This window comes from Diachasma alloeum, unplaced genomic scaffold, assembly GCF_001412515.2.
Source record: "Diachasma alloeum isolate Michigan unplaced genomic scaffold, Dall2.0 Dall_scaffold_78908, whole genome shotgun sequence".
NCBI classification, from domain to species: Eukaryota; Metazoa; Arthropoda; class Insecta; order Hymenoptera; family Braconidae; genus Diachasma; species Diachasma alloeum.
The window spans coordinates 915,463-937,111 of record NW_021683643.1 but is presented as its reverse complement, the minus strand read 5'-3'; the positions used below and the strand labels follow the sequence as shown (position 1 = coordinate 937,111).

General features: G+C 36.5%; 1 protein-coding gene across 2 annotated transcripts in view; it reads right to left on the bottom strand.

The window, feature by feature from the left end:
* Positions 1-21,649, bottom strand: part of LOC107047893 (dopamine receptor 1) — a 41,724-nt gene continuing 20,075 nt past the window's right edge. The window contains exons 2-7 of one of the 2 annotated variants that reach the window (XM_015270796.1): positions 7,768-7,837; positions 7,187-7,496; positions 5,242-5,395; positions 3,694-4,092; positions 1,201-1,467; positions 1-685 (exon numbers count right to left, since the gene is read on the bottom strand). In XM_015270796.1, the coding sequence (XP_015126282.1) occupies positions 680-685; positions 1,201-1,467; positions 3,694-4,092; positions 5,242-5,395; positions 7,187-7,496; positions 7,768-7,837 (1,206 nt within the window). In that variant the 3' untranslated portion in view covers positions 1-679. Of the gene's footprint in view, positions 1,468-3,693; positions 4,093-5,241; positions 5,396-7,186; positions 7,497-7,767; positions 7,838-21,649 lie in introns of both variants that reach the window. The other variant, XM_015270795.1, reaches the window with a different exon arrangement.

The following is a 21,649-nucleotide window of genomic DNA, read 5'->3' as shown; positions in this document are numbered from 1 at the left end:
TTCTTCTTCAATATTTATACATTATTGACTTATTTGACTAGAGTACATAATGAATATTTACATCATAAATAAAACGAGATTAATGGAGTTCTGAGTTTTTATAATAATTACACGATTCATTTAATATCGATTATCGTAACGATGCTAATATGTATATTTGGTTTTGTTTTATTTAATTATCATGCTGGTTTCTCGCGAAATGTGTCAACCATTTCACCTCTATTCTATATAGATCGATCACCATGTGGATCATTGTTAGTGAATTTTTTTTTTTCAACATTTTCTCGTCGATAATTTTAATAGAAAAATAAATAAATGATCATTTACAGGATGATAAAAATGATATATCGAGTGAAACCCGTGTGCGTCGAGTAAATAATCTGGATGATTATTAATTCCATTAACGTTCTTCATTCATTTTAATTAACTAGATTGATGGTTTACATTATTCGTGCAAGTATAATCTTCAATTTGATGAATTTTCTTTGGAAAGTTCATGAGATAATGTGCCATCCAAGTAATTGTTATATCTATCACACAGTCCGTTATTCTGGATATGCCTCATTCATTTAACTTTGGTATTTAATCTTCTTTCATTATGATGATTGTCGTTGAAATGGTCCAAACTGGCCAATTATGATAAACTCCTCCACTGTTGTCACTCTCTTTCTCTCTCTCTTTACACCTATCCACATGCGATAAAATGTCATGGAAAAATCTAGAAGATTCGCATTCGCTGGAGAATTCTATTGGATTTATACTGAACATTCTTTTAGATCCCATTAAAAAATTCCGAAGGTGTTCAGAGAATTGTTTTAGTGCGAAGTTTGTTGAAAAATGCATTAATCCATTGTCTTTCAAATAATATATTAATTAGCGAAAATTCATTAGAACTCTTTTTTTCAATTGCAGATAAAATATTTTATGTAAAAAACAATAGTGATCGGGACATTGCCGCCGATGTTTTTTAAATTAAAATCTCCAAATAAAAAATTTAACTTTTGAACTGACTAATTCGTATAGAAAGATCAAGCTAGATTGTTTCTTCCTATAAAATATTTTCCATTGAACATTTACTTCCGCGAAAGTCAAATAGAATCGTTTAGCAAATGTACTAGATTTTTCTAGGAAATTTTCTCGTACGTGTCGTATATTTCCCATTTTTAATGAGCCTACCGTGCTAATTCATATTGAACTTACAATAGTGTCACGATGCTGTCGTCCAAGACCAACTTGACAACTGTCAGCACTCGACCTTGGACTGATGTTGCACTCTACTATTGAACCGTTACGTTTTTGCACGATAACAGAACGAAATTCACCGCATTCACTGGTGGATGGTTGATTACCTCTGGCTCTTGTACCCTTTGTCAAGATTCGCTTGAATGCCTGACGAAATTCAGTGTTGAAAATACTGTAGATTATTGGATTAAAGGCCGAGTTACTGTAGCCAAGCCAGGTGAGCACCTGTCGAATGAAAAATGTATCTGTTCAACACTGCCCCAGGATCCCAAGGCATTAGTAATGCTATTTTTTTATTTCCAACTTTGGATGAGTGAAATAAGTTGGAATAGGAACTGCGCTCGATAGAACTCAGGACGGGGAGTTTTCACGCCTCTACATTTACGGAAAAAGCAATATTTTTATTACCACTTTTTCCTACATTGGCTTTTTCTCTCGTGAAAATAACCGCGTGGAATAACGTGGGGGGCCAATGAATATATATTACGATGAGGGACATGAATGAGATTGAGAAATCCAGTTTGAATAAATATTCGGGCGGGGAGAAGGATGCAAAATTCACGCTGATAGGTCGATGAAAATTATTCACAATCGCCTGGGGCCGAGGGCTTGATTGAAAAACATTTAATTGGGGCAGAGGTTTTTTTCTCTTCGCCAGAGTAACAACTCTAGTTTACATAGGACTATGGATTTTAACTCGACGTTTACCCTTTACCCTTTTTAGACAATCCCTTTGGGTGCTCACTGGATCCGTCAAGCAAAATTTTCTCAGAATATTAGAGAGCGGTCTCCATAAATTATGTACTTTGGATCAACGCGCATCACACATGCAAATGAAGATGAAAAATGAAGGGAAAATGTACTACGCAAAGTGCACGTGAAAAATCTCCTCGGAGCGACGTAAAAACGGATGAAGAAAAGAATATTTAATCATTGAGGAATACAGCACGCGCTCATAGAAAAATCGTACATTTCGGAGGGGAAATGCACATGGGGTTTTTTTCACTCGTATGGTTGGCGTCCGAGCCAAAGGCGAGGACTGGCCAACCATACACGAGTGAAAAGCCCGATCGCAACGGCCTACGCAAGAAAAATTCAAGAAAAGAGAAATTTTCTTGAAAAATTCTAGTACGAGTACTGAAAAAAATCACAATCCACCCGCTGTGAAACATTCTAGTGCTGTTGAGGTAAAATTTCTGGGGATTTCTGTTTAACTTTCACAGAAATACAGGGAAAAATTCGCGTTTTCCCCAATAAAATTTCTAGTTCCGGCACTGGAATTTTTTCCTGGCCGTCACTTTGCGCCTCTTTTCCCGTGCTAGCACTAGAATTTTTCTAAAAAATTTCTCTCCGTGTAGTGATTTTCGAGTTTTGAGAAATTGTGAGACACCGTACGGAAAATTAATTTTATTGGGATGTTCTTCTCTTAGAAAAAATATTACGTACTTGACCAAATTTCAAATACATAAGATTTTACAGCGAATATCAATGATTTCTTGTGGACAGGCATTTACTTGCCTTGACCACAAAAATGGGAGTCCTATTTTTTTTTAACGCGGTGCGTGCGTAACGTATCACTTTACACACAAGTGATGAAATAGTATATTTCGATATGAGTGAGGCGGAATTTTCACGAGTGTGAAGTTGCTGCCAATCACACGAGCTGAAAATTCCCGTCTCACATGTGTCGACCATTATTTTTTGACAGTAATGTTACGTTCAGCGAGTGGCCGAACTGTGCCTTTTCCGTTTACAAGTAAAAAAAAGAGTTTTCGCTTACGAGTAAACGAAAAGACACTTTCCGGCTAGAGCTGAACGTACCCTAGTAGAAATTGATCGAAATTCTGCGACATTAAGCCAAAGTGCCGATGATAACATTGAATGCCGTGACGTTTTTGCGCCATAAAATTTCTACTAGGGTAGCAGCAGTGTCAAAATAGGATATTTTGATACAAGTGCGTAATAGTACATTACATGCCCGAGCCTTGGAAAACAGATCACCGTCCCCCACGTGCAAGATTGCCTTCCGAGCCGAAGGCGAGGATGGCAAGCCCATGGGGGAGGGTGATATATTTTCCACGGCGAGGTGTGTATATTAATTTTCGTGTCAAGGCTAAAAAACGCCAATTTCGAAAATGGGGTTTTTCAGGTCCCGTGACACGAAAAAGTGTTTTTTGACCTGCGGAAGGCGAGTGCCCCAAACATTTCCATACTTTACTTCTTATACTTTTATTTGTCTCATTATCGCGACAAATAAAAAAATGTGAATTCTAGAAAAGTCCAATCCCTTCTATATATAATGGACTATATCTCAAGAAGAGAAACCTGGTGTTCCCTGTAAAATCATATTTATTGGTAAATTAACAACCAAACGACAGTTGGTTCAAACAAAATTCTCTTGACAGAGCTTTTTTTTCTGTCAGTGTGCATTAACGAATCAATAATTCATACCTGAAATGCTCGATCTGGTATGCAAGTTTTGCAGAATGCAGCGACAATGTTGACGCAGAAGAATGGCACCCAGCATATGAGAAATACACCCATTATAACACCAACAGTTATAGCTGCTTTGTGATCAGACACGTGATATGGACTCGTTGGCTTAGCCTTAGCCGGTGGTTTAGCTTTAGCCTGTTGTAATTTACGCGTACTCTTGGCACGAAAACTCTTTCCAATTGATGATGGCTGCGGGAGTTTTGTCACTGCTCTTATACTCTTAACGTGTTTTTGAGCGTAGCAGTACAGTCTGCAGTAGATACTTATCATGACGATACAGGGTACGTAGAATGATATGCATGATGATACAACGGCGTACGTTGGCGATAGATCCAGAGCACAGGTTGGATATTCCTTGGGTTATTCAAATGGAAATTAATCGGGTTTGGTTTTTTTTTGGGTCCGTGAGAATTGTTCTATTGGAACTTCATAAAAATCGAAATTGTAGGTGTTTTGTTGTTTATTTTCATTGATATTTCATTGAAAAAATTTAATAGGTCCTCTTGACATTTTTTTTCAGAAATAATTGCAAGAGATTAAGGTGCATAAAAGGGTCATTATCTATCGTCTTCTTGCTGTTAAATATTTAGCAAATGAATATGAATGTGAATGTGAGGGTAAACTAAGCGGAACATCCTTACGAGGTCCCCGTAATAGAAAACTACGATTTTTCTACTTTAGATTAAACAGAATTAGCGGTAATAGCGTATGAATGGAGTCTGGTTCGTCCAAGTGCATGAAATTACTCGTTCAACGACCTTGGAACTTCATAAAAAATCTATTATAGTTATAGATGTTGTGTTCTTCATTTTCTTCTGTTTCATTGAAAAAATTTAAAAGATTCTTTTGAGATTTTTTCTTACAAACAATTGCAAGAGATTAAAGTGCATGAAAGAATTATTATCTGTTGTCTTCATTCTGTTAAAAATACAGCAAATGAATATGGATATGAATGTGGGGATAAATTCAACGGGAGCATATTCACTTGCAAGGGACACACAATATAAAACTCGGAATTTAAGCTTTAGATCCACCAAAATTAGCGGCGATAGGATATAAAAAAATTGAAAAAAAACCGAAATTATTGAAAATAAATCGAATATTTAATTATTGAAACATAAAACGAATTAATCCCTCGAATAAATTTAAATACGTTCATTTTTTCATTTAATTCTACTCCTCAACGTGTTGAATGAAGACAACTAAAGAACGAAAAGCAATTAGACGAATAATAATCAGGCGAGAAGAATAATAGTCAACAGAGCCGTAAAACAATTTCCTCGAATCGAGTAATTTCATGAAATTATCATCCGACAATGTTCATCAAAATTCCGTAATTTCCGAACAGAGCTGAAGAAGGAATGAATCCCGTGATGAATTTTCCATGAAATACTCAAGCAAGTTCTCCCGAGACGGGAGTTCCAAACTAGGAAAAAGCCTCTCCATTAAATCCCCCGGAAAATTTGAATGTTCCACCCCGAGGAAGAAGAATACTCCAATTACCTGTGTACCATCGTTGTACGTTGGTGGTGGATTTTTCGACTCCTCACTTCTGTGCAGTCCCAGGCTGATTGGAACGAATGACACAGTCCCGGCGAGAAGCCAAACTGTAGCAATACTAGCAACAGCAACTCTCCTCGTAACCCACCGACCGTATCTGCACACAATTCACAATGACCAATGTCTCTCGCTCAATTCACCCATGAATTTTGGATTAAACCGTCGTTAATCCAGTTGTCATCGAGTGTTACACACCAATGACTAATTAATGATAAATGAGTTAGGGTAAGGTATATGCCTAGAAAACATGTTTTTCTTACGATTGTTCCTGTGTTTTTCATGGATCAGGTTTATAATATTCCCCGGTGCACGGAGAGAAAAATTCATTGAAAATTACCAGAAAAAAAACGTAAAAAATACGTTTTGAAACGTAATCCGCGAGCGAAGTAAAATTCAATAAAAAGTGTGAGTCGAAACTGATATTGTACGAATCGCCAGGTAAATTCTACGATTTGTTCCGTAAAAATTAACCACCCGCCTGATGACTCGTAGCTGTGGGGACAAGTCGTTCCGTAATTTTTCCCCAACGATTGAGACATTTTATGGAACGGAACGTAGAAATAACTCATCAGCTTCATACAAATTGGTGAACGTTCAAGACATTTTGATTTTAGAGACATAATAAGTGGGGAAGTTTCTGTAAGATTTTACTTCTTCGGGAAAAATTACGTGACAATTTCGTACTTTGTTCGGTGATGAACCTTAAAATTCACTGAAAATTTCAGATTTCTTCTCTTTCATTCCTATAAAAATTGCCGGGAAACGATTCCATATCGCGAATTACGTAAATTGTTCCGTAATTTTTACTGAATATTTCTCTCCGTGTATTGAAAACGAATTTTAAGTAGCTGTGCTACACAGTTCAGGAGATGATGAATAATTAACCGCGGGCTTCTAGCAGGCGAGGCATAGGCCAGCCGGGGGTCCCCCCGAACTGGATTTTTCCATCTTATGAGAAAACGGTTCTTGCGGTGTTCTTAAGGATATCCAAGTACTTTGGCTATTTTTTCTCGGCTGAAATGCTTTGCTACTTTTGTAGTCGAACATCAGAGCTTTCATTTGATCCTCTGTCGATCATTTGAGGCCCATGTGACCCCAAGTTTCCGGATATTTTACAATGATTTTATTATTTAAACTTGGCAGTTTTCGAAAATTACGAGTCTTTTCTATATAATAGATTAGAGTACAAGGGCACAAATTTATGCCCGAGTGATCAATAATATTTTATGTCACACCGTGCTGAAGTCGAGTTTGTCCACCACAAAAATCATTTGTTCGGAATCGTAACAAATTTGTGCCTCAAAAATAAAGATTGAACAAGTAATGTTTTACCATTACCATCAGTGTAGTATCCGAAATAAAACTGTCGGGTAGCTTCAAATACTTCAAATACTGCGCAAATACTGCGCTCTGATTGGTCGAAATCCGATTGGGAAAAATAATCAGTTATAATACTCCGAGACCTTCAAAATTATCGTTATATTTTTCGATAGCTTCGTTGGAGACAAATGAAAGTGTCAAGTTTTACAGGGTTTTTCTGCAAAACTTGACACTTTTGTTTGTTTGCAGGGAAGCTTGAGGGAAATATTCCGATTAATTTTGAAGGTCGAGGGGTATTCGGCGGAGAATTTTCCGGGACTGGATTTTCGCCAAGCAGAGCGCTTCTTCCAGCAAAACATCCAATTGTTTAGAAATAAATGAATAGCTACTATGCAATTATCAGATGCAATTTCCAGAAGCTAGTGTGCAATTTCCGAAAAAAATTGATAACAAAAGAGTATCGTGCCCTTGAATACTGCGCTGTGACTGGCTAAAATCCAGTCCCGGAAACTGCTCAAGCTAATCTCCCTCGCGGCTTAGATAATACCCCAAGTTTCAATAACAATACCTGAGTGGATCTTTGATGTGTATGTAACGATCCAGTGATATTGCGCACAGATTGAGGATTGAGGCAGTGCTGCACATGACATCAAATGCAATCCATGTGTCACAGAAACGTGGACCAAACATCCAGTAGCCGAGTAGATCGTTGACACCGGCAAATGTCATAACCAGACAGCCAACGAATAAATCAGCAATGGCCAGCGATGCGAGAAATAAATTTCCAATTCTTCTCAATCCACGATCCGTGTATATCGCCACGCAAACCAATACGTTACCAGCTACTGAGAAGAATATGAGAACAAAGAGGAGAAAGCCTGAAACAGTAGAGCAGAAAATAAAACACAAATGACGATTGATCAATCGTTCAACCTCATTTTTATTTATACGTCATTTTACGCTCTTTTATTCCTTCATCACTCCGAGCACAGCTATTTTTCTTCCTCCACATATTTCCGTTTGCTTGGATTTTTATTTTTATAAGCTCTCTGCAAGACTGATTCACTAGGTTTTTTTACCATTCTTATCAATTTTATATTATTCTGTATTATGCTATTGTGCAATATGAAATTTCGTATGGAATCTCACCGACGAATAGTACAGACAGCAACGAGAGAGTGTCCTCAGGCAAATCCTCTTCACCCTCTGTCAAGTTGCTCTGGAAACGAAAACATAAATACAACCCTCACATATGATATACGTAGAATGATCCATGTTTACTTTTTTTGGGTTTCCGGTTGCTCATTATTCATGCGTCAGAGAGCGTCACATTGCACCTCTGCGTTTTCTCGTAAACTAATTACTAAATTTTTTTCCTTTCGCGCTTCATTTACATCTTCCTCATTGAATGTATAAAAACTTTATTGAATTATTCCGCTCTGTAACTTTGGCCAATAGTTATTTACGCGTGAAAAAAATCAATAGAAGAAAGTAACGCTTTCACTCGCAATTATTAAAACTTTCATTTTTGTTTTTATTGAGATTCTCTCAATTTATTTCTTCATTCTTGGATATTTGACAGAAAAAAATTTTGGTGATTTTCGTTTTTCTGTTTTATTTATTCAATTTAAAATTTTCCTAGAGAAATTCGTGGCCATGTTTTTTTAGACACTATTGCAACTGAATAAGTTGTCTTTGCATAAAATCTTCAGATAACATGAATATGAATGCGAATATAAACCCAGCGACGACAGATCGATTACGAGGTACCCACAATATAAAACTAAGAATGTTTTAGCTCTAATGAATGAACAAAGCTCTCTGAATTTGTCAAATATTTATTCACTTATGGAAAAATTCAATAAATGAAACTGATGCTCTCATTCTAATGAATAAACAAACCTCTCTGAATTTGTCCAATATTTATTCACGTAAGAAAAAATTCAATAGCAGAAACTAACGTTTTCGCTCGCAAATATAAAAACTTTCATTTTTATGTCTATTCAGATTCTCTTGATTTATTTCTTCATTCTTGGATATTTGATGGAAAAAAATGTCGGTGAATTTCCGTTTTCTGTTTTATTCATTTAATTGAAAATTTTTATAGCGAAATTCATGGCCATGTTTTTTTAGAAACTGTTGCAACTGAATAAGTCGTCTTTGGATAAAATCTTCAGCTAACATGAATATGAATGTGAATATAAACCTAACGAGGACAGTTCGACTTACGCGGTACCCACAATATAAAACTAAGAATGTTTTAGCTCTAATGAATGAACAAAGCTCTCTGAATTTGTCAAATATTTATTCACGTATGGAAAAATTTAATAAATGAAACAGATGCTTTCACTCTAATGAATAAACAAAGCTCTCTGAATTTGTCCAATATTTATTCACGTATTGAAAAACTGAATAGAAGAAACTAAGGCTTTCACTAGCAAATATTAAAAGTTTCATTTTTATTCCCATTGAATTTCTCTCGGTTCTCTCAAGAACTTTATTGGAATACTGATCATGTCTTTCCTCACTTTCTGGGATATTTTATGGAAAAGAAATCCTTAGCCATTTGTTTGCAAACTATTGCAGCTGAATAAGTTGTCTTTGCGAAAATCGTCAGCGAACATGAATATGAATGTGAATATCAACCTAGCAAGGACAGATTGACTTGCGAGATACCGGCAATGTAAAACTAAGAATGTTTTAGCTCTAACGAATAAATTAAGTTCTCTGAATTTCTCCAATATTTATTCACGTATGAAAAAATTCAACAGAAGAACCTAACACTCTCACTAGCAAATACTAAAAGTTTCATTTTTATTTCCATTGAATTTCTCTCGTTTCTCTCAAGAATTTTATTGGAATTCTGATCATGTCTTTCCTCATTTTCTGGAATATTTGATGAAAGAGAAATTCTTAGCCATTTTTTTGCAAATTATTGCGAACAGAAAAAGCTGCCTTTCTATAAGGTCTTCAGCAAAGAAAAATGAATATTCATTAAAAAAATTCATTAAAAAATTTCGGAATTTTTCATCGTGTTCAAGTTCCACTGAACTTTCAGGACATCGTGTTATTGAAAAATCAAATATTAGATTGATTTTCCGTTCAAATGATCTGAAAATCAATAAAATACTTGATTTTTCGGTTCAATTATTCTGTAAAAATTCATAAAAATCCGGAGAATTCAGGAAAAATTGAGAATTTATGTCATTTAGTTTCTGAATATTCATGTTCCACTGAAAATTCAATCAATTTATGAAATTCCCATCTCAATTCCATTGAAAACTCATGAATTTCCATGAATTCCACTTAAAACTTGAAATCTCATAACCATTTTTTCCCTAAATCCTAATCAATGTCACTCTCAAGAGATTGACTATAATATCCTCCATGAAATTTCAAAAAAATGTTGACAATGTAGCATCGAAAAAATCATTAAAATATCCATAAAATAGCAATACAACCCGCACATATAATATGCAGGAAATGATCAATGTTCACTCTTCCCATATTCCATTTGCTCATTATTCACGCAACAAAGAGCATCACATTGCACCTCTCTCTCTCCTGATCAGCTAATTACTCGCCTTTTTGCCTTGAGCGCCTCATTTCCATCTCCCTCATTGAATGTACAAAAACTTTATTCAATTATCCAATTTTATGAAACTCACAAATTAAACAAAAACAGCAGTATTTCACCGGGGATGCCCGACTGGATTACCACAAGAAAAGTACAAACGAACTCTTTGCCTCGACCTTTTATTCAATTTCAAATTGCCCCCTCCCCCCCGACCCCTCGTTTTTAATTTACTCGCTCACTTGAGACAGCCCCTGTTGCAATTCATTTTACGTCCGCATGCCCCCTCGCTTTTTCATTCAGTTTCTCTCATCTTCCACTCTATTTCGCTGGTGCGATGCGTCTTTTTATGATATCCTCCCGTTTACAGAATCCACAACATAAATAAATACCCTACGTTTCCTTTATACCGAAACCCAAGAAGGTTTTCCCGTTGACTCCCCCCACGTATATTCTATCGTCGCATTCCTGTAATCCCGACGTTTTCTACTCCTCTGCCACAATTCCCCTCTCACCCCCATATTTCCAATCTATTTCGCCCATTTCCTATAACATCTCGAACGTTTTTCTGGAACTCCTCGACGCCTCTCAACTTCACGGATAAATTCAACAGACATCTCCCATTTCACTCTCCAAGAATATCATTGGTGTCACAAAAAAAACTCATAAATACCATTCGTTGATTGAAATTTCCATAGCACCTGTCGTTTGTCGGAATGGAATCACTGAACATCGATACCAATTACTCTCGAAACAACAAAACGAGTAAAACCTCACAATGAATGAGGGCAGAACACAATACGTTACATTGTAATAACTGTTGCTCTGAAAAAAAAACTGAAGTAAATTTCTTTAAAACAGAACGCTCAGAGGAATTAAAAAAACCCCAAATGGGTGTAAACATGGCGTTTTATTCCGGTACGTGAGTAATAAAGTTTTATCAAGGGCGCAATAAGGAGGACTTTCGACATTAACGAAAATAAAAGTCTCAGAGGGAGAAGAAACTATTTGAGAAGGGAAGAAAAAAGGATCAAATTACCTATCACAAGTCAAACCTAAAAAGAAGAGGAGGATTTACTCCAGAAGAGTTAAAAACCTTCTTCTTCATCCTCCAACCCCCTCTACCCCATAACTCACAAAACTCACGATTTCCACAACAATAAATACAATAAACTCGCGTCATTCAAGCAAAATGACTCAACATTGATACCAATCACCCCGGAAATCCCCACGAAGACTCACATTTTTCCACCCCCAAGCGAACAAAACGAATAAAACCTCGCAATGAATGAGCACAGAATAGGATCTGTTACATGGTGAGAACACACTGTTGTTGCAAAAGAGAAACCCTCAAATAAATTCCCACTAAACGAAACATTCAAAGCTAGTACCAAAATAGACGGAACCAACCACTAAAGAATGAATAAATATGATACCCAAATGGGTGTAAATGTAGCATACCACTCCGGTACGTGAATACTTAAGTATAATTAAAGATGCAATAACGAGGAATTTAGACATTTTGGAAAATAAGAGCTTCAGAAGGAAAAGAAACGGTTTGAGAGACGAAGAAAAAAGAATTAAACTACCTGCCACAGGTCGTAGCTAAAAAGGAGAGGATTCCCCCTGGAAAAGGTCAAAACCCTTTTCTCTTGATTCCTGCAATCCCCCTTCCTTCCCATAACTAACAAAATTCACGATTTCCGCAACAATAAATACAATAAACTCCCCTCATTCAAGCAAAACGACTGAACATTGATACCCATCACCCCGGAAATCCCCACGAAGACTCACATTTTTCCATCCCCAAGCGAACAATACGAATAAAACCTCGCAATGAATGAGCACAGAATAGGATCTGTTACATGGTGAGAACAAACTGTTGTTGCAAAAGAGAAACCCTCAAATAAATTCCCACTAAACGAAACATTCAAAGCTAGTATCAAAATAGACGGAACCAACCACTGAAGAATGAATAAATATGATACCCAAATGGGTGTAAATTACGCACCCTCATTTTGAACAGGGTCTCAAATTTTTACACCCTCAGACCTTCCACTGATAGTCCGTGGAATGAATTGAACGTGATTTTTTTCCCAAATTCCTAAACCGTTTTTTGAGCTGTCACACGCGTTTTGAAGTTTGATAAAAATATCTGACCTACTGGCAGTTTGTAGCCGAATTGCTCGGTGAAAAGTCAAATGTCTTTATCACGGTCCTTAGCCAGGTACCAAAAGTCTCGGGTCGGTGCTGTGAGGATCTTCCAGGTATACATGAAAGGTGGTCTCCATTCGCCCATACGTCCAACTGAATTTTCTTTTCTCTCTTGCCCGTTGGACTCGCATCAAAATTCATCATGCAAAATTAATATTTATCGGCAATCTTCCGTTCATTTTCATTTTATGAATTTTCTATCAGGTAACATTCAGTTTTTTAAGGAAGTAGGGAACAAATGGTAATATCTCAACTAATTGTATTGAAATGACCAAACTCTTCAAGTGAAAAAAGATCATGCACGAAAAAATTTCATAGAAGAACCTCGCTAATTCGCTAAATAATTCTATTGCATTTCTATTCGACTTTTGATCGTTTTTTGGCCGATTCTATTGAAATGTTCAATAGAAAATATTCTATAGAAAAAAAATCGATCGCACTCGATTTCTCTATAGAATTTATTCTATTGAGATATTTTTTATACAATTCCCCCGGCTCAAATTTTTTTCTTTCTATTTTTCTTGTCATAATCGACAAAATCGAACAAAAAAAAATTAGTGAATTTGAGCCGAGAAAACTCTATAGAAAATATCTCAATTGAATAGGGTGTATAGAAAAATCGAATTCTATTGATTTTTTCTATAGAATATTTTTCATTGAACATTCCAATAGGATTGGCCAAAAAGTAATAGAATTCAATCTTGAATCTGATATCTTGATGAATTGTATTCAAGGAAATTTTTTCAAAATTTCCGCAAATCTATTCAATAATTTCTTTTTCATAAAATTTCTAGGAATTTTCCTAATGGGAATTGATGAGTTTGTGACATTTAGTTGGGCGGTGCGAGGGCGTATATTACCTGAGAGACCCTACGGACTAATTTTGAAGCAATTTACGCTCCCAAAAGTCGAATTTATGGCGCGTTAATCACTTTTGGTGGGGAGGGGATGGGGGAGAGGGGTCTCAATACTTTGTCCTTCACAGAATGAGGTACCTATTCCCAATTTTCCGTCTGCATTACGGGCCAGTCAAAGAAATACTTTGAACAGTCAACATCGGTGCGATTGCTGCGTTGAAATATCTGCTCTTCAATAAATAATAACGAAAAAGTGGGTTTAAATATGCCAGAAACCCGACAGACTACCGAAATTTCTGTCGTTGGTAATGTAACGCCGGAAATCGATTGCATTTGTGGGAATCAATTGCCTTCAAATAAGCAGATTTTAAAATGTTATCTTTTCTACACGAAACTTTTCTCCCCGAAATTCGCCGCTCGCAAAGCTGCAACATGTGTTGTGCGGAAGTGTACCGTGTTTTGGAAGTCTGCAGGAATTCCAATCATTGAAGAGTATCATGCGATTAATAAAGTGGCAAGATTAATAAAAATATATAAGACCATTCTCAAGTACGGCTCCCGAAGAGGAACAACGAATACCGTTCGATCGAAGGAAATAGATTTTCAATGCATGTTGAATAATTTATTCGATATCGCTCATCAAAGCAAGGTCAAGGCTTTGAAGAATAAAGAAGCCAGAGATTTATTGGAGCTACATCGAGAAAAGGCACGCAAAGGTGATTTGAAAGAAACAATTGGCACCGGAACATCGATTATTTCTGAGGAGGAAAGTGGAGAGGAAGAAGAAACAAGCGAGGCTAAAACACAAGGTATTACATTTTAATTAATAGATTAATTAATGGATTAATAGAATATACGTAACCAGCCACTGAAGAATGAATAAAAATGTACCCAAATGGGTGTAAATGTAGCATACCACTCCGGTACGCGAATACTTAAGTATAATTAAAGATGCAATAACGAGGAATTTTGACATTTTGGAAAATAAGAGCTTCAGAAGGAAAAGAAACGGTTTGAGAAACGGAGAAAAAAGAATTAAACAACTTGCCACAGCTCGTAGCTAAAAAGAAGGCGAGGATACACTCTAGGAAAGGTCAAAACCCTTTTCTCTTCATTCCTCCACCCCCCCCCCTTCCCATAAATATCAAAATTCACGATTTCCGCAACACTAAATACAATAAACTCCCCTCATTCAACCAAAATGACTGAACATTGATACCAATCATCCCAGAAATCCCCACGAAGACTCGCATTTTTCTACCCCAAGCGAACAAACCAAATAAAATCTCACAATGAATGAGCACAGAATTTGTTACATAGTGAGAACAAACTGTTGCTGCAACAGAGAAACCCTCAAATAAATTCCCCCTAAACAAAACATTCAGAGCTAGTACCAAAATAGACGGAACCAACCACCGAAGAATGAATAAAAATGATTCCCAAATGGGTGTAAATGTAGCGTACCACTCCGGTAAGTGAATGACAAAGCATCATTCAAGATGCAATAGGAATACGAGGAATTTTGACATTAAGAAAAATGAAACCTTCGGGGGAGAAGAAACTTTGAGAAGCGAAGAAAACAGAATTAAATTACCTGTCACAGGTCGTACTAGAAAAGTTCAAAACCCTTTTCTCTTCATTCCTCCAAACTCCCCCCCCCCNCCCCCCCCCCCTCTAACTCACGAAATTCACGATTTCAACAATAAAAATACAGAACATTGATCCCCACGAAGACTGCCATTACTCCACCCCCAAACGAAAAGACGAATAAAACCTCACAATGAATGAGCACAGAATAGAATCTGTTACATGGTGAAAACAAACTGTTGCTGCAACAGAGGAAACCTCAAGTAAATTCCCACTAAACAAAGCATTCAAAGGTAGTATAAAGGTAGTATGATACCCACATGGGTGTAAATGTAGTACCACTCTGATACGTGAATAATAAAGAATCATTAAAGATGCAATAACGAGGAATTTTGACATTTTGGAAAATAAGAGCTTCAGAGGGAGGAGAAACCGTTTGAGAAGCGACGAAAAAAGATGTAATGTTATCTTTTGTTGTTTTTTTCTTTAATATAAATAACTCAAGATAATGTTAGAATTAATATAAATAAATCTCTTGTTTATTAAATGTTTGAACGGAATAATTATGGTCAAAATTTAATGCGTGATAAAGAGAGAATAGTTTCATTCCTTACATATAAATTCATGTCATCGTGTTGCTCCGATGTAAATTAAAAAATACATCTCTTATCTCAAATTAACTTCACTCATTCATCCATACAAAATTACAATTAGGCCCTTTAAATTTAGAGCAAATAATTATGAAAGGCAAACCTTGTGTGCACACTGGTTAAAATTTACAAATATACGACAATCGACAAATTAACATGGCTCAGACTACTCGAACTACTGTCAATTACGGATGTATTAAACCCTTTTCGCCAAAATTCACATTTTTTGAATTTTTCTGGTAAATTGTTGATCGGATTGACGTGAACAAATATGCCGTTTTTGCGTTTTATCATTATTAGTTACTCACGAAATTTCATGATCATGCAATCGTCTTCCTGCGTTTTTTCTAAAACTTTAGCAATCAGCACTACCATGAAACTAAGTGAGTCAGTCAATAAAGATAAAACGCAAAAACGGTATATTATTTCGCGTCAATCCGATCAATAATTTGGCAGAGAAATGAAAAAAACGTGAATGTTGGTCGAAAGGGTGTAGTACATCCTTAAATTATACGATCTGTATTCGTCAACGTCCAAGTAGCGAGAGAGCTTCCTGGCTGGTTATCCTCGACAAGACACCAGTCTGCCTTACCCTAGCGTCTTTGTTGGCTATTTTGAACTTCAAAGAACTCAATTTCTTTTTACCAGTCATACCTAAAAAAAAAGGTCAGGATTTCCCCTAGAAGTTTTCGGAGATCCTATTTTCTTCGTTCCTCCCCCTTCCATAGCTCATAAAATTCACGATGTCCTCCAGAAAAAATACGGCCACTTACGACCACTTGACACTTTGGACACACATATAAAACGGCATAACTTTATTTCTGCTGAATACAAAATTGTTTTGCGGATTTCGTTTGCTGTCTCTGAATGTCTCCCCCTCCCATAACTCATAAAACCGCGCTTTTCACAACAAACACCTTGGTAAATTCTCATCATTCAACCAAAATCATTGAACATCGATACCAATTATCAACCCTCTCCATCACCCATGGATAGAACCACACAAAGACTCAAATTCCCCCATCCCCAAACAAAACGAATGAAATCTCGCAATGAATGAGTGCCCACCGGAACCAGTTACATCGGGAAAACAAACTGTTGCTCTAAAAAACCCGAGTAAATTTCCTCCAAATGAAACACCTGGAGCAAGTACCCAAATGATTGCAAACGACAACCGACAAACGAATAAAAACAATACCCAAATGGATGTAAACACAGCGCACCACTCCGGTACGTGAGTAACAAAGCATCATTAAATGTACAGTAACGAGAGGGCTTTCAACATTAACCAAAATTAAAAAGTGAGAGGGAGAGCAGACTGTTTGAAGAGCAGAGGAAAAATAATTAAATTATTTGTCTCAGGTCATAGGGTAAACAGGCCATCTGTTGGACGCTTAAGGGAAATTCGAGTTTAGTGGTAAGATCTAAAAAAAAGAATCATCAAAATGGGGATATGATGGCTTCCATATCTTCAAGAATGTTTTAACTAGCGGAAAAAAATTATGTGAAGTGAAAATAACAACACAAAGAATAATTAAATCAAGAAATAGTTGAATGCAGCTGAAACCCCTAATTTCTGGGGGACTGGGCCATATTGTTGTCCATTTATTAAATGTCGATGAACAGAAAAAATAATTCATTACATGACTATACACGAGTAATACTATTGAAAGGTGAAATAATCAGTACAATTCTCATTTTATTTATGGAATAACTTGAATGCAGTAAATAAATAAAGAATTATGGAATATTCAATGCAAGTTGAAATTGTCCAAAAAGAAACCCCCGTCCAGAAATTGACCTGTTTACCCTACCTAAAAAAAGAGAGGAGAGGATTTACTCTTGAAGGGTTTAAATCTCCCCTTAACTCATCCCTCATCGCCATAATCTATAAAAATCACGATTTCCACAACAAACACCCCCCTAAATTCCCCTTGTCCAACCAAAATCACTGAACATCGATACCAATTATCATCACCCCTCTCCATCACCGATGGGTAGAACCCCGCAAATACTCGAATTCCACCATCCCCAAACAAACAAAACGAATGAAACCTCGCAATAAATGAGCGCCCAGCAGAACCAGGTACATCGCGAGAGCAAACTGTTGCTCTAAAAAAACCGAGTAAATTTCCTCTAAATGAAACACCTGAAGCAAGTATCCAAGTGGTTGCAAATGACAATGTAAAAACGAATAAAAACAATACTCAAATTGGTGTAAACATAGCGCACCACTCTGGTACACGGAGAGAAATATTCAGTAAAAATTACGGAACAATTCGCGCAATCTGCAATGGGGAATCGTGTTCCGGCAATTTTTATAGGAATGGAAGAGAAGAAATCTGAAAGGTTCAGTGAATTTTCAGGTTCATCACCGAACAAAGTACGAAATTGTCACGTAATTTTTCCGAAGAAGTAAAATCTTACAGAAACTTGCCGACTTATTATGCCTGCAAAATCAAAAATTCTTGGACGTTCAACAATTTTTATGAAGCTGGTGAGCTGGTTCTACGTTCCGTTCCGTAAAATTTCTCAATCGTTGGGGAAAAATTACGGAACAATTTGCCCCCACAGCGGTGAATCATCAGACGGGTGGTTAATTTTTACGGAACAAATCGTAGAATTTACGTGGCGATTCCTACAATTTGAGTTCCGACTCACTTTTTATTGAATTTTACTTCGCTCGCGGATTACGTTTCGAAACATAATTTTTACGTTTTTTTCTGGTAATTTTTACTGAATTTTTTTCTCCGTGTACGTGAGTAAAGCATTATTAAATGTACAATAACGAAAGGACCTTTAACATTACCAAAAATTAAAAAATGAGTGGGAGAGGAGACTACACGGAGAGAAATTTTTTAGAAAAATTCTAGTGCTAGCACGGGAAAAGAGGCGCAAAGTGACGGCCAGGACAAAATTCCAGTGCCAACACTAGAAATTTGATTGGGGAAAACGTGAATTGTTCCCCGTATTTCTGTGAAAATTTCACAGAAATCCCCAGAAATTNCTACAATTTGAGTTCCGACTCACTTTTTATTGAATTTTACTTCGCTCGCGGATTACGTTTCGAAACATAATTTTTACGTTTTTTTCTGGTAATTTTTACTGAATTTTTTTCTCCGTGTACGTGAGTAAAGCATTATTAAATGTACAATAACGAAAGGACCTTTAACATTACCAAAAATTAAAAAATGAGTGGGAGAGGAGACTACACGGAGAGAAATTTTTTAGAAAAATTCTAGTGCTAGCACGGGAAAAGAGGCGCAAAGTGACGGCCAGGACAAAATTCCAGTGCCAGCACTAGAAATTTTATTGGGGAAAACGTGAATTGTTCCCCGTATTTCTGTGAAAATTTCACAGAAATCCCCAGAAATTTTACCAGAAATACCAAGAAATTTTACCTTAATATCACTAGAATTTTTTACAGCGTTTGGATTGTAATTTTTTCCAGTACTCGTACTAGAATTTTTCTAGGAAATTTCTCTCCGTGTATTTAATACCCAAAAAGACGAAAGGAGAGGATTCACCCTGAAAGGGTTTAAATCCCCCTTTCTCTCATCCCTCATCACCATAATCCATAAAAATCACGATTTCCGCAACAAACACCCCCCTAAATTCCCCTCATCAAACCAAAATCACTGAACATGCATACGAATTATCATCACCCACGGATACAACCCCACAAAGACTCTAATTCCACCATCCCCAAATAAACAAAACGAATGAAACCTCGCAATGAATGAGTGCCCAACGGAACCAGTTACATCGCGAGAACAAACTGTTGCGCCAAAAAAATCCGAATAAATTTGCTCAAAATGAAAAACCTGAAGCAAGTACCAAAATGGTCGTAAACATAGCCCATCACTCCGGTACGTGAGTAATAAAGCCTTATTATAAGCGCAATATTAATGAGGTGCAATAACGTATTTAGACATCCCTTTGTTACTTGACTACCTTCTCAACAACTTTTTTAATGGCGCTTTCCTTGCAAGTAACTGACGTAATAAAATGGAAAAATGAAATTAAATTGTTAGAGATTTAAAGAAAAATATTTATTCGTTCATGGATTTTCGCTTCGATGGGGTAATGATGAACTACGAAAAACAAAATTATTGAAAAATTGCCTGGGGGTGCCATGCACGCCACGTGCGCAACAAAGGATTGAGGATGTTCATCAATTCTCCTAAAATTGAACTTAGTCATGGAGCAACATATAAAATCACCATTTATGATGATTAAGGCACCAAGCAGAGTTAAGCAAATAAACCCTAGGGCAAAATTTATCCTCGGGGTGAATTATATCATAATTTTGGGGTCATCATTTTTAAATTTTTATCTCGTAGCGGTATTTGAATCGACACTGATCAAACCCTGTGATTCATTTTTTTGCTGGGATAAATTTTAAATACTCCCCCTAGCACAATAATCCATCATTTGAGGAAAGAACTAAATACCACGCAAACATTTTGATGACATTTCAATTTATGACAGTACTATGACATGAAAAGAGAGACGAGAATAGTAAAATAGAAAATGAAAGAAAAAAGAAATTCATTCAGAAGTAAATTGCTAATTTTTTAATGACAGTAACGATTCTCAATGACAAAAAATATAATTATCCACTTGTTTTCTTAATTGACGGTTTAGATAACTGGAACTGGTGCAATCGGGCCTAAAATTAATTCACACTTTTGCCGGTATGTCAATAAACAAACTTGTTTTATATACGGGCTTTTATCGGATTCGTGTCCAAATTCATAAATCACCTACTAGAAGACTCATAAAATGAAAAGGTAGATAAAGATAAATTCATGTACCTGAAAAGGAATGCCTTGTGTGTGGCTTCATATTTGCTCAGTTTTTTTTTGTTTATACATATTATTAGTAACTGATCAAAGACGATTTTTCAAGAAACTTTCGATACAAATCTATTCGGCCGATATTTGATGCTCATTAAAATTGTTATGAACATGAAGTTAATAACTCTGTCAGTTAAACTCTTTCTCCTGTATTTCTCCAGGGGGCTGGGGGGGTGAAGAGGAAGAGGATTCATTGTTCTCTTGACAGGTAACTATTTCAGTGTGCATCTGTACATTTATTGAATATTATTTTTTTTGTCAGATTGATTGATTTTTTCCCGTCACTCACAAGTGTCAAATTATTTTTATTCAACGTTTTTCTGATTAAAAAATGTTAAAATGCATTAAGCGACAGTACACTGAGAAAAAAATTATGTTTGTCAAATATTCATTTACTTGAGAGAAGCATTTCTTTTTTCAAAACAATATTTCTCCAATCGAGTCATTCCCAGACGAGCCTGATTAGGTTTCAATTATGACAATGATCGGGTTCTAGAGGATGATTGTGTTGCACATAACCTTGGATAAACCCCTCCAATGATTATTCGTTTTTCCTAAAGTTCTTATTTTCTGCAGGAAAGAATTTCGATTAATTTTTCAATGTTTACAGTTTTTGAGGGAGTTCACTCAAGGTTGTAACTCATTTTCTAGAACAATATAATTGTCATAATTGAAACCTAGGGAGAATTGCCTGGGAATCACTCGACTAGAGAAATACGGTATTGAAAAAATAAATACTTCTTGCAAGTAAATGGATATTTGGCGAAAATAATGTTTTTTTCACATGCTACCAGTGCGACCACTACACCGCTCCGGCGGTCGCCCAAACTAAGCAGCGTTTAGCCTGCTTTAGTGTGGTTAGTCTGGTTTAGTCTGGATGGGTGTCCGCTTAGCCCCACTTCCCCGAGTGAAACTGCTGCCGCCAGGCGCGAATGTACAGAACTACTATACTCATCTAGTCAGTGTGACGGATGGGCACAATAGCACCCGACAATATCGGTCGGCTGTACGACCGGGGTTTTCCATGGTTTCCCCTGCAGTACTAGCCCGAATGGGGTGCAGCTGATAAATATAAAGGGAGGAGCGGGAGAAAAGGCATAAAGGCAGACGAAATGGGGAGCATATAAAACCGTAACGGTAGTAGGAAGGAAATATGAATAAAAGAGTAAAATATTAAAATGCATCAGAGACATGGCAATGCCGCACGCATCATTCCAATGGTTATTTCAAGTTGAGAAACCTGCGGACTCTTTCTCTCTCTCAGATCCACGGTCTATCCTGTACCTATCA